Source organism: Corvus brachyrhynchos, unplaced genomic scaffold (assembly GCF_000691975.1).
Source record: "Corvus brachyrhynchos isolate BGI_N302 unplaced genomic scaffold, ASM69197v1 scaffold136, whole genome shotgun sequence".
NCBI classification, from domain to species: Eukaryota; Metazoa; Chordata; class Aves; order Passeriformes; family Corvidae; genus Corvus; species Corvus brachyrhynchos.
The window spans coordinates 1,301,210-1,315,325 of record NW_008239080.1 but is presented as its reverse complement, the minus strand read 5'-3'; the positions used below and the strand labels follow the sequence as shown (position 1 = coordinate 1,315,325).

General features: G+C 36.6%; 1 protein-coding gene across 3 annotated transcripts in view; it reads left to right on the top strand.

The window, feature by feature from the left end:
- Positions 1-14,116, top strand: part of FAM135A (family with sequence similarity 135 member A) — a 79,766-nt gene that overhangs the window by 62,828 nt on the left and 2,822 nt on the right. For all 3 annotated transcript variants that reach the window (XM_008637617.2, XM_017739235.1, XM_017739236.1), the window contains 5 exons: positions 1,426-1,586; positions 3,243-3,334; positions 5,373-5,470; positions 10,700-10,851; positions 11,756-11,866. In XM_008637617.2, the coding sequence (XP_008635839.1) occupies positions 1,426-1,586; positions 3,243-3,334; positions 5,373-5,470; positions 10,700-10,851; positions 11,756-11,866 (614 nt within the window). The remainder of the gene's footprint in view (positions 1-1,425; positions 1,587-3,242; positions 3,335-5,372; positions 5,471-10,699; positions 10,852-11,755; positions 11,867-14,116) is intronic.

The window sequence follows — 14,116 nt, the reverse complement described above, 5'->3', positions numbered from 1 at the left end:
GATTGTATCTCTTCTTGCTGTAAACATCGGAGTTTCCCTGATAACCCCCTGCTGCTAAATGAACACGTGAAGCAGCAGCTTATGTGTTGTATTGGAAGTAAAATGTTGCTGTGAGAGAGAAGAAAATTTAAGGGTAGAAACAATGCTGAGCTGGCAGAAGAGATAAAAAACCAGATAGTTTGTGAAAAGCAGCTGAGAACGGGAAGAAGGATTGAGCAGTCAGATGGAGGAAAACAGGTTAGAAGTGGCCAAAAAAGTAGCTTCTGAAATACTGTATGGTGGGTACTGGTGTGGAATGGGAGAGATGAAGAGCAGAGACTACTCAGGCTGTTCTGTAACAATAAAAGTGAACTTGGAATAAAATCAAGGACTTGGCCGTGGTAAAAGCAGAGTCTCCTGGAACATGAGATAATTGTGAATCCACACGGTATGATCTGCTCCATAAAGAACCACCCTTGGTGTGTTCAGGAAACATGCCTTGAGTACAAACTCAAGTAGCTTCTGTTGCAGAGTGATAAGAGCAGCTGCCAGCAGAGGTTTCTGTTCAGGCTGACTTCACTGAGGCCTGCTCCTGCCAGTTAGTGAGGAATGAGCTAAAGATAAAGCTGGGAAAACAGAGAACAAAAGGTAGAATGGGAGGGAAGCAGTGAGCAGGCAGAAGAGGATGGGGTACAGCATGGCGCTGTAAGGCATCGTGTGGAACAGATGGATTAAGGAAGCATAAGAAAGCATAAAGCTGTATCTGCTGCAGGGAAACTGATATGCAATTAGGAAGGTCGTCCACAAAAACTAAGGGAAGTGGAAGAAAGGGAGGAACACAAGGAGCTCCTAGCATGTGAGGATCTCAGCTATTAAAAACCTTATAGTGCATGCCTTCATAGAATATATAATCAGAAGTCTGGATCTGGTTGTTTCAGAAGCAAGTATCAGTTATTCAGCCTACCACAGGAACCCTATGGTGAGATATTACAGCACTGACTCCACCTCTCTGCTGACCTAAGAAATGGGTTTGGCAAGAATTATCAAAAGTCAGTGAAAATCTTAAACTTGACTTCCAATTGGTTATAATTTCTATAATTTTGTTATTGCATGGAAACAAAGCTGTTGCTTGCTCAAGACCACAATGAACCCAGAATCTTCAGTGGTTTCAGAAATACTTGAGAGTTTTTAAAGATGGTTAAAGGAGAGAAGAGAGTAGAGCTTGAGATACGGTTTTTGTTACAGAGGAAAAGGGGCTGTAGGGAATCTGCAGTAAAAATATTTTGAGGAATTGGGTTATTTTGTGAAAGTAGTAATTTGATAAATATATTTTTGTTCATATTAATTACATGGAATACAAAGCAAAATTACAGTAGAAAACTATCCTGGAAGACCCCACATTTATCTAGCAATAGTAAATGTATAATAAGTATTTTTTTGTTCCAGTTTCCTACAGGCTAAAGAAGAATTGAGGCAACTTAAACTTCCTGGATTTATGTATAGTGATGTTTTCAAACTGGCTTCTTCAATGCCTTATTTCAGTACGGAAGACGATGAGTGTTCAGACAAAGGAGTACATCTTATTGTCTGTGTCCATGGCCTAGATGGTATGCTGGGAAATGTGATACTGTACAAGATAGCAGTTCAGATTACCCGTGAGATTTAGCTTTGGTCATTCGAACTCTGAACTGAACACCTGAAATAGGTTCACTGGAGGGAAATGGGAATCTGACATTGGACTGCTACATTTGACAACATGTTCCATAAAATCTTTTAAATTAAGAAGACTTCTTAAAGAAAACTTCCCTGCACATAAATCTGTTTAATGCCATAGTTCACATCAGGTGCATCTTTAAGTTTTTTATGTCATAGAGGAATTTGTCTGTGTTGTGGTAATAGAATGGAATTACTGACAAAGCTGTTTTCTTTAGAATTGCTGTGTTGTCAAGGAAAATGAAATATGTGTGTCTTGTTAGGAAAAAGAAATAGTACATGTAAAACACAGTCAGGTGTTTATTTATAAGTTTTTAAAAGGTTAAGTCACTGAGTCACAGAGGGGTTGAGGGTGAAAAGAATCACTGAATATTGTCTTGTTCAACTTCCCTGTTCAGAGCAGGGTCGCCTACAGCAAGTTGTCCAGGATGCAGTCCAGTTGGGTTTTTGAATATTTCCAAGGACAAAGATTCTACTGTGGTAGAAGTGAGAAAATCGCTTGCTAATTGAAAGGGTTGTAAAGTTTAAGTAGCTTGAGTATATTCACCTTTTTAGTTCAAAGCATATATGCATATTAAGAAATAATATCCCATCTAGGTTTTGTGGGTTTTTGAGACACTTCTTAAATTAACAATGTAAAGAAACACAAGAGGGCAGTAGAATAGAGTACTGGACTGCACCAACACTGCACAGGTACCTTCTTCATTTTTCAAATTCCTAAGTTAAAAAAATAAAATAACAGTGTCGTTTTTCTTTCCTCCTTTGGGCAGAAAGCAGCCTGTGTTAAGTACTTTTAAAGATAGGACTTGGAGGTATTCCCTCTTACTAGTGTAGATATTCACATGCTACTCTATGTAGAAGTGGCAGAAAAGTTAACTTGACCGAGAAGCCTGTTGTTTAAAAAATACATGTGTTTGAAGCCTTATGAAAGTCCACATAGTTAGAATTTTCTTATGAAATGGCAAGCTTATACAAGCTATTTCCTATAAATGATAGATGTAAATAGAAATCCTGTTCTCTAATTAAGGCAGAAAGGCTACTCTTTCTTCAAAAGTATCCATGACTATTGATGTGGAAAAATCTTCAGGATGCTAGTTAAACTAGCATTTGTTGTTTTGGGTACCAGTCTAAATGTATCTTTATCTGCTGACAGTTCACTCTGCCTTTTCATTTTATGAAAATACTCCTTCACTGAATTCTTTAAGCGAGCTCTGAGTTCTTTGTCTTTATCAAAATTAGGCTTCCGAGAATGTAATGTTCACAGTGCTATGTATCAGTTGGATGCTAAGACAAAATCAAACATGATTTCCTACATCCTTGCTTTTTTAAAAGTGTTTGCATCAAATGTCATTTTCATAACCATTTTGTCACTTAATTTGACATTGTAGTTTATCTTTCAAAGTCTCACTGAATTTTAATTAGGGCTGAATATCATTAGCTGTGTTTAAATAAAAAGTTCTGCCAGAGATTCTTTTCAGTGCTTTTATTGAGTGCTTTTATTGCAAGTTAACTTTGCAGAATCTAACTCAATTGTTATTTTTCTTTTGAAGGTAACAGCGCAGATCTAAGATTAGTGAAGACTTACATTGAGCTAGGGCTGCCTGGAGGAAGAGTTGAATTTCTTATGTCTGAAAGGAATCAGGTATGTATTTGCCAGCTACGAATTTTTGTAAAGTTATGAACAGTGTAAACCTTTAGACATATTTATTTAAGGGCACTATTTTGTTTACCACATTTTGTATGTTTTTATTGTATTCTCATACATCCTTGATTTGATCTGTGGCTTGTGTCAAAGTAATTACAATATGGTATTGAAGGTAAATATTTTAACAGGCAACATTTGTTGCTACCATTTTGTTGTGTGTACTGTGTCTCCTAAGTTCTCAGCATAAGCAGTTTGGATTGTGGATAAAATATGCTCAGTCCTAGTGGTACAAATGGTAATAGTGAAAACTGGTGTAGCAAGAAGGGAGATGTGTTATTTCAGAGGATCTGAGAAATACAAAATATCTGTCTCTCGTTCTTTTGTCAGCATGCTGCAAGATCTACATCATCACACTGAACCAATATCAAATTACCTCTTGTGTTAAACTTTTGTGAATTTTACTATTTTCTGATGAAGTAAACTTGACAAAGCACAAAAGACTAATTTTTACTTTTTTTGTGTGTGTGTTACATATTGTATTACACGTACTTCAGAGATGAACTAGAACAAAGTCTCATCAATGGCTCAAACAAAAGCTTCATTTAGTGCACTAGCATTTTTCTAGCAGTAGCTGCTGGGACGCTTTGTGGAACAGGCTGGACAGGCACCAAGCCAGGCTTTCTCTTCTCTAGCCCTATAGTTTGTGTCAGTCAGCAGCTGTGAGACCTTCTGATTTGTGGATTCCACTGAGACCACTGAGCCTAATAGCTACTGACAGACGTTTCTCCTTAATGTTGGCTGATTCTTTTTGAATGTTTTTACTTCTGTATCCACAGCATACAGTTGAGGTTAATTCTGCAGTTTGTATACATTAATAATTCAGTTGCAAACAAGGATATTGAAATAATTTACCTTACAGCTTGTTTTGGAAAAAATATTTAATAATCATTCCTCATTCACTGCTTCAGTTAATCATGTATTTTATAAACAAGTAAAATTTCTTCCTCAGGCGGCAACTGAAGAGACTTAGTCCATTTAATATTTCTTACAACTAGATGTGAGACAGTTTCTGTTCATCCATGATACCTTTCCCTGCCCACTTGAAATTTCTTGTCATTTAAAATCGAATTATGAGAATTAGACAGGGCATTTAAGATGCTTGTGCAGTATGGACTGACAAAATGCTATCTTGCTATTTTCTTTCCTTGCTTTCCTAACACAGCTGATTATATGCTACACAGATGTACAGATTATTGTTTCCATATACAGTTAGGGCTGGCTTTCCCTTTGTAGCATGCGTTTGCATTTCTTGCCATTTTATCACCCAGGTATGCAGTAGTATAAGATTCTTCTGAAATTCTGGTTGGTTCTAGATTTGTCTATCCTGGATATTTTGTTTTATCTACAAACTGATACTTCATTTCCTTCTTCCCTTTCCCAGATCGTTTACCAATATGTTGAACATTACAGATTTTAGCACAGATCCATTGGAACTTGTGTTGAAAAGTTTTAGGCAGACTTTGCCTATCTCTTTTAATTTCATACTGCTGATCATTAGAGATAATCAGCTATGAGCTGGGCATAAGGCCTTAAGGATTTTGTTTGTTCGTTTGTTTCATTTTGAATAAACAGTATTAATGTAGACTGCTGTTGCAGTAATTGTCTCATCTCTATTTCATGGGCAGTGGGATTTAATTCTGAACATGCAGTTTGGTCTTCTGTTTCACTACAGATAAGCTTAAGTGTAGAGAACAGCTTAGAAGTACGGCTGGGCATGTAGCATTAAGATTTGTTTTGGTGTATTAGAAGAAAGTAGTCTTACAGTAAAATGTGTATCACTTTATTCCATGTTACAAGAAAATGACATGAAAAATTTATAATAACTAGCTGTAGTGTTTGTATTCAGAGTTAATATCGATGCTTTTATTTGTGTTCTGTTGATCAAAACACTGGGGAATAAGAATTCAGGCTGAATGCAGAATGTATATTGCTGCATTAGAAAATACAGTTATTTTTTATTTCCTTTATTTTACAGAATGATACCTTTGCTGATTTTGAATCCATGACAGATCGTCTTTTAGATGAAATTATACAGTATATACAAATTTATAATCCACCCCTTTCAAAAATCAGGTAATGTCTGTTCTATACTATTTACAGAAATAAACTTAAAACTAGAACCCTGGGTTGTTCCAAACTGTGATGCTCAGGAGCAGGCCAAAAGAGAGATGGGAAAAAGCAATTTGGCAGGGGGGAGGAGTAGGGGGAAGGAGGACAATGGAGAGAGGGAATTGCCAAATGAAAGAAGACTGAACAATGCTGTAAGCTCATCTGTTGCTGGGTTTGGGGCAGAGGTTAAGCATTGCATTTAATTAATTGCTGTCCTGTGCTTCCACAGATCCTACATAATAGGGTTCTGCAGAAAAACAGATAGTATTTTGAGAAAGTTGAAGGAAACTGTAGTAGCACTATGCCAGGGTGAAGTTAGGTTCCTTCTGATTTTATAGTCCCTTCACCAAGTATGACATGGCAGACTGCTTGTCTTGGCATTCCTACAGGGCACTTTCATCTTACCTGTGACGTTGAAGGGCAGCTGCATGATAATGTATTTCATTATTTTCTTATGTTTCCTGAATGTTTCATCTGCTAAAGAGCATGTTTTACATCTTACTAGAGGGCTTACCAGAGTCTATGCATTCCTGTTTTCTTTTACATTTACTTCCAGGGAATGCCTGTTGCATTTATTTTCTCAAAGTAGGGTGCACCTTTTGGGCAGACTACCTTACCAACTCAGCAGTGTTGCTGGAGTTAGCTCATCTATAGATGACAGGAGCTAATTCAAGCCTGACTTCATTGATTTTTTCAGGCATCCTCAAATTATCCATCCAGAAGGTTTTTTTACTTGCTAGTCACGTGTTTCTGGCAAGTTTCTGCATGTACATGTATTTGGTAGGCTTTATTGAGCTGGAGGAAACATCTAAAACATTTAAACATAATCTCACTATTTAAACAAATGTTTCTGGTTTGAGATAGGCAAGATTTGACATGCCTAATCTTGTCTAAACTGTTTGTTTAAAAATTAAAGAGGCACTATCCGATCATATTTTTGTTTCACAGACTACGTAGTAGCACTCTTGGTATGGGAGAGAAGAGTTCTGTAATCCACCAGCACACACCAGGATCTTCTCTCCCAGGCTGTTGTCTGAAGGCTGTAGTGAGCAAACCCACCCACTTACCTTATCATTAGTCATCCCTGAGAACTAAACTCTTGTTTGCTTTTGGCTTGCTTCTCTCATAAGACTTACAATTTGTAAATATTTTTTCACTTTTATTTGTTACTCGTCACTTGAAAGGAAAAAAAACTATGAATTTTTATTTTAGTTTCCTTTTTAAGGTGTATACTGTCTGAAGCAGAAGTTTTCTTTTCTCAACTTAAGCTTTTCTTATGAGAATGTTAAATCTGCCAGCAAATCCTGTAGCTGTTCCCTGGTAACTACATGAGAGAGCTGTCAGAAAGACATGCTTCTGTGCAAGGCCTTGAAGGGACAACCCAGAAAGTATTGCTGAGAAATCCTCTGCTCAAGCAGCCAATGCTTTCCTGCCTTATTTTTGTTACGCTACTGTAGAAAGCAGACCTTGCAGTTATCTGTGGTCTCCTGAATGATGCTGGTTTCTCCTCATAAAATCTTCCCATCTCCTAAAGGAAGTGTTCTCTCTACAAGTCCTGCTCCATAACCCAGTCAAAATAGACATCAGTCTCTAGATCCATGATTTTGTATGGCAAAAAAAGCCAACATCCTAAGATTGGTGGATTTTGTCTTGTTTAAGCAGTAGGACATCAGCATTCCAGGGCTTCAGTATAAGGACAATGATGTTCATGGTGGGAATTCCAGCTTCCTTGGCCTTGGGTCTGGATAGATTAATTTCATATTTCTATATTTCCAGATGGCCCATATGCTCTTTCTTTTGTTTCCCATTTACTCTTTTTTCCCTCCCATTCTGTGTTATCTCTAATGCCAGCTTTTTCTCCTGAGTTACACAATTGTGCTCCTGCAGTGACCATTAATAGACCATTGGGGACCTCTGCCATATGATACCTGTACCTGCACTCTTCCACACCACACTTCATTCTGATGATACACAGTCAAGCCACACAGAACAACTACTTGTTATTAATTGAAACTGTAGTGAAACTAAAACAACTTTAGACCTGAGTTGTTACTTCACTGGCAGATGATTGTTGTCACAGCTTAAAGAAATTAAAATCAGCTCAGGTCAAGACAAGTCCAGAGATGTTTGGAGATTCTGCCCTTTATTTGGATAAATGCAGAGTCTCGTGCTCTCAAGTAATGCGGAAATCTGATTTACTGCGTTACATTCCTGTACTGAGAAAAGACACTCCCTGTACCATTAGAATAGTGTCAGCTTCAGGAAACGTTTTTGGTACCTCCAGAGCTAATATCAGTTATTGCAGCAATTCACTATCTAACACGTTCGTTCATCTCTGAACAAAATTTTTGTGCTCACTACAAGCGTGCAGCAAGCGTGAGCTGGAAGCGTGATTCAAAACAAATGCAATTTGCCTTATAAAAGAGCTGTTTGGTAAAGAATCATGGGAGGCTTTAGGTTGAGGGGACATCTGGAGGTTATTTGGATCAGTTACCCACTCATACCAATGCCACCATCAAAGGTAATGCATTGGAAGCACGTCAGGTTGCTCAGTCATACCCATTCAAGTTCTGAGTATCTGCGAGGATGGAAGCCCTCCCAGGTAACCACGCAGCTAGGGAATAAACCACCTGCTCTTACAGTGTAGTTTCAGAAACTGTTTTGCACATGTCAGGTCTTATGTAATTTCTGATGACTTGTATTGGACTTTGACCTCAGGTGGATTAATCAGCTTGTCATCCTCGTCTCTAAGTAACATTGGCTCATTAAAAAAAGGAAATTTTTTAATGCTATGTGTATAGTAAAACATGTGTTTGTTGTTTCAGCACATCATTGATTATGAATCTTGATTGATTTTTCTTTCTACCATGAATTTTTATAGTTGGACTGGGTTTTTGTTTATTGGCACAGAATAATGAGGTTTTGCTGTGTCTGATTTTCTAGTATGATCTGAATTGGTAGACTTGTATCATAAAGCATGTATAAAAACGATAATTCTGTTAACTTCAGTGTGTTAATGATGCATTCAGAAGATTGTAATACTGTCACCTAGTGCTCATTGCTTTTGCAGAGCATCCCATGAGTAGGATGGATTACATTCCTGTCTTATCCTTTCAAGACCCTATTTGAAGGGTTCTCCTTTTTCTCTGCTTTTTGATTTGAGCAAATTGTTAAACCTTTCTCTACTAGAAAACAAATTTAAGGCTTATCATGTGTTCACCTAAGCATCAGAATTGGACCACAACATACTACTGTAACCTCTGTTTTATTTCTAAGTCTTTTCCAGTTAAGTACAAGTGTTTAATCTTTGAGGTACATTCACATAGCTGATTGTGAGCACCCGGTTTTCCTTAAAATGGGTCTGCCATGTTTCTGAAGTTTTGGTTCAGGTATGCCCTTATTCTTAGGGATGATAGAATTGATAGATGGATTTCTGAATTTTTCACAGAAAATGCCCTTTGTTATGGTACAATATAAGAGTTTTTCATCCCTTTAATGACTTTTAATAAACACTGTCTGAACTGTAGGAGAACTGTCAAGAGAGTATCTCTGCTAACGTTCAGATCTTCTGTAGAAAACAATGTTTTACTCAAGAGAAGTTACATCATGCAGATCATCTTCAGGATCAACTGAGTTTCTGTGGTCATTTACTTGTTCTTAAAGAAATCTGTAGTTTTGTTGTTCTTGCGTGGATTTCATGAAGTACTCTAAGAGAATAGTTTTAAATTTTAGTATTCAAGAGAGCAGCTCAGTGTTTCATTTTGCAAATGCACTGCTGTTGTGCTGACACCTCAGAGGATACATAATCTTTCATTTCAAAATTAGTTAGGCAAATATAGCAAGCTGAGGCAAAGAATTTCTCATACAAGTAATTTTGAAAATCTATTAGTAAAAGTAACTGAGAAGAATATATATACATGCTTAAACTATGTATTAATAATGAACAAAAGGCCTTTTTCTGTCATAGGAATGCATAATTGTTTAGGAGTTCAGGGTGGTTCTGCCATTCTATAACCAAATGTTTGAATTTTTGTAATTTACCTTTAAATTGGTGTTTTCCAAGGCAACAATTCTTGCTTGGGAAGCATTTGAACAGTCAAGTAATCTTTTAGCACTGTATTTTATACAGATGTTACAGGAAGCTTTGTTTTAGCTACTTTTGTTGATGAATGTAGTGATACAGAGCAAACAGGAAGGATGATCTTAGAGGTATAATATTGTAGCACATATGTGATCCAGCAATGGTAGTTCAATTATACATAATTTTGGATGGTTTTCTGTTTTCACCATATCCTGAGATTGCATCCGTAATGCAGGAAGGCATTTTTCCTTCTAACTTTATGAGTCTGGTCCCTACCATATACTTTTAAGTCAGTGCCTAGTCTGATGTGGTCCTTACCTCAGCAGGGATCTGTAAGCATAATAACTATAATTGCTTAATTTTGTAGTGTCCGTTTTAAAGAAATGCCTTATATAGACTTACATATGCAACGTTAAGCACCTCAGATTAAGTAATATTTATCTTAGATACAAGAAGCTAAAGAATCCTATCCATCTTTCCCGGAAACACCTAAGAGTAATATTCTCCTGACAGAGACATATTCTTCAATTGCTTGCTCAAGCCAATAATCACTTCTTTTGGTCCAACTGCTCAGCAGATCTGAGATGTTGCTTCTGTTTTTAAATAATTAGATCCAGTTAAGTAATGGTGTTCCCCCTTATTAGGACTACCTTTGGAATCTGTCTTCACTAGATTGTTTCAGGAATGCTCGTACATTTATCATATTGAGTGCCATCACATGCAAAAGTAATGATTTTTTCAGTCATACATGGCTGATAAAATATTTTCTGAATAGTCGGTGCTACAGGAAATGAGCCCAGAAATAATCTTGGGTTTGGGTGGTAGATGCTGGTGGAAGGATAGTTTGGTTTTGCTAGCTTTTCAAAAATGCTGTATAAAATGTTTCTGGAGAAGTTCAAAACATGTTTGTAATGAGTTTGTGCAGCTCAAGAGACATGGACAAGCTATGCCTTCTGTATGGCATAAAATACAGGTTCTGAATGGAAACGTTTTATTAATTTTCTCCTGTGCACTTTTAGCATTTCACGACACCGGTTTTCTTTTTCTCCGTTAAAAGAAAAAAAAATCCTGCCATAAAATTCTGTGTTATATTGCTTCTTCTTTTTAAACAGCTTTATTGGACACTCACTGGGTAATTTAATAATCCGTTCAGTGCTCACAAGACATCGATTTAAGTATTACCTCAACAAACTTCATACCTTCCTGTCTCTGTCTGGACCACATCTTGGTACCCTCTACAACAGCAGTGCTCTTGTTAATACAGGTGACGTATTCTTTTCAGTAGTGTAAGTTTAGGGGAAATACTGTTTTGAAATGCACTTAGCAATTTCATGTGGGGTGCACATTTCTGCATTACTGTAATTACGAGAAACTGCATATTTCACTGTCACAAGAAGAGAGAAAGGTTGTAAAAATAAAGTGTCAATAAAAGGCATGTGCAAGAGATGATTGGTGTAAGTATTTTCCAGTATGTTTGGTTCAGGTTTTCTGTTACAGCATAAATAAAGTCCAGTTTTAATCTGTTGAGCTCAATTTACTATAAACTGAATTTGAATATACTTAATCTGCCAAACAATTAGATAAGGTGCATTAAAATAATTCTGAACTCTTAGTGTCTTTTCTCTCTCAAAAATGCCTTACAACCTGCAGTGTTTTTCTGCAAATGTGCATGGTGAGGGAGGCAAGATTTTCTGAAAAGCCAGTTAGCCACCCGGCTCATTGACTAATAAAGAGAATATAGCACCATAGAAAACATTATACTGTGGTATTCCTGTGAGAAAATTCTGCTTCCTTTTTTCAAGCTACATTTAATGAGTTCAGTTTAGAAATTGGAGAAGTAATGCCTGTTGTTTTTTGAACATCAGAATGTTCTAATATTATATAAATTATCAAAATAGAATATGTATATTCTGGCTTACTGTATTTACACTTTCTGGAAGTTATTTTTTGTGGGCAGGCATGTACAGTAGTGGAAATAAAGGCCTTCATGCTTCATATAGATAGGAAAGAAAACGAAAATTTAAACTGTTTCTGAGCTTGACAATGCTTACATGAAAAGTAAAATTAACATCTGAGAGGCTGTTATGAACTTTACATATTATACTTGTGTTTAATTAGTTTTTATATTTTATTGTGAATCTATACTCATGTTGTACCTAACAATGCAGGACTGTGGTTTATGCAGAAATGGAAGAAGTCTGGTTCTTTATTGCAATTGACATGTCGAGACCATTCAGATCCACGAAAGACATTCTTATATAAACTTAGTAAAAAAGCAGGTAAGCTTTCTTAATGCTTCCTATCTCTTAAAGGCAACTGTGTATAAATGTGAATAGGAAACCTAAAAAAAAAATTATTTTCAAAAAAGCTCCTGTTTCAGTTTTAATATTTAAGAGTTACTTTAGTCCTGTATGCTTCAAGTAAACAGTAAACCATTTTTTGATCAGAACTTGAGTGCAACCAATAGTTAAATAGGGGATTTTTTTAATATCTATCTATGAGCCACTGTGTGGTGAGTCAAGTACATTTCATACACATTTAGGATTACCTGTTTCTGTATCTGCCTTTCTTATCTATACTATAAGTGTAAAATTTGACTTTAAAGTTTTTGCTAAATGGTCTTTTATTACCTCATTAAGATGGTCAAGGAAAACAAAAACTCATTTTCGAAAAGGAAGGAGAAGTTGTACTTAGCATAATAGCTAAAACCCAGATTAGATTATTCATACTGTATAATTCATACAGTTTTCTCTGGGTTTAATATTCTTATTTCAACTGTTGGCCAAGAACGCGTTTTCCAGTGGATAATGTGCCAGCAGGCGGGTAGTTTCCATTAAGCATTATAAAGTTACTGAGGATTCATCTGACAGGTGTTTCTGAATGTGTGTCAGTCAAGCAGTTGTGGAGCCAGAGATGCTTGTGGTTTTTTGTGAAAAATCTGGGCACACTCCTACATCAAAATATTTCTAGGTTGTCACAGCTGGAATTTTGTTAAGAGCAACGAAGTACAAAGATATGGGCAGGAAAAGACTGGCATATAGCTCTTGAGGTGCTTGAATATAAAATTTACATGACTTGGAAAAAGCAGAATAAAATAAGGAGCAAGAAGAAAAATTATAGGTAAGATAGGAATATTGATCAGAAATTGGTTTTAGAAAAACTTGGATTTTTTTTTTTTTTTACTCTCCTCTTCAGAATCTACTATCACAAAGTGATTTTGTTGATGATAAGGTAATATTTAAGGCTGAACTGGTATTTGAAGGTGAACTCAATCTAGCTTTGCAGTCTTTTGAAAATAAAGGTTTGAATATAAACAGAAGTTGTGTGAGAAGTTACACACTAGATGCTGAATAAGACTGTGGGACCCCTCTTAAGAGATAATCAGATTAATTAATTAGTTGGCTTCAAAAAAATTCACATTGCATGGTTTTATGTGTATGTATCTCAACATGACTAGAGACACTGTCATTTGAGTATTATTTTCTGTTGTAGAAATGTGACATATTTTCTGATGACAGACGTTTATATGACAGGATTTTTGAAATACCTGGATAGCATCGTCTCAAGAGCCATCTGCATTTCAGGCTTTGTTTCTCATAAATAGTAGAAGGAATATAGAAGTCTTCAGGCTCAGTTTCTGCTTTTTTTTCTTACCAAAGAGATGGAAAGAGCTATATTTTGGGCCACAGCCTCATATACCATCTTGTCTCCAGGTCCCTCAGTGAGTTCGGTGTAAGGGAGAAGAAAGGCTTGGGGAGAAAGGAGAAAGAGATGTGAAAAATTAATAATTTTAGATAAGGAGAAAAGAAAGTAAGTTTTATGCTTCCCTCATAGAGAAGGAAGAAAGTTTTTCTTTGAGGTGTGAGTTAATATACGGTATGTACGCTGTAGCTGTTGGTGCCTTTAACTGTTGGTATCTGTACAAGGCCTGCTTCTGTCCTGTCATCTCTTTCTTCACTCAGTGGGCATACAGCATTGGCTGTGCTTGACTCTCAGACTCAAGGTGAGAGGCATTTGGGATTCCCCAACCCACAATTCCTCTTTCCAGATTCTCGATATAGGGAATTTGTATACTGGTCTCTATAGGGATTCTAAACATAAGTCTTTCCAGAAGTCACTTAACCCCAGGGTACATGCAAGAGATTGACAGCACTGTTGAGAAGTGTAGCCCTGATTTTGCAACTTCTGTTGATTTTTGTAATAGTATAGGAAAATAGGGGTCTAAGATGAAGAAACATCTGTTGTTGCTTAATGTGGTGTCTTGTTTGGACATTGGCTTTCCATCTGGGAAAACCCCTAAGGCAGCAAAAACTAAAATTTGCTGTGGATCCAGCAGGTGGTGTTTTGAGGGTCAAGGTTTCAGCTACGTTGTTGTATGGTGGCTTGTGGCTCTAGATTTCAAATTTGCCAAAGAACACACCTGTTAAGCACATCCTCCTGTTGCTTAACCCCAAAATGGATGAAGAATAGGTAAACAGTAAAACTCACTTATCTTATGAAATACCCTATATACCTTCTTTGCTCCTGCT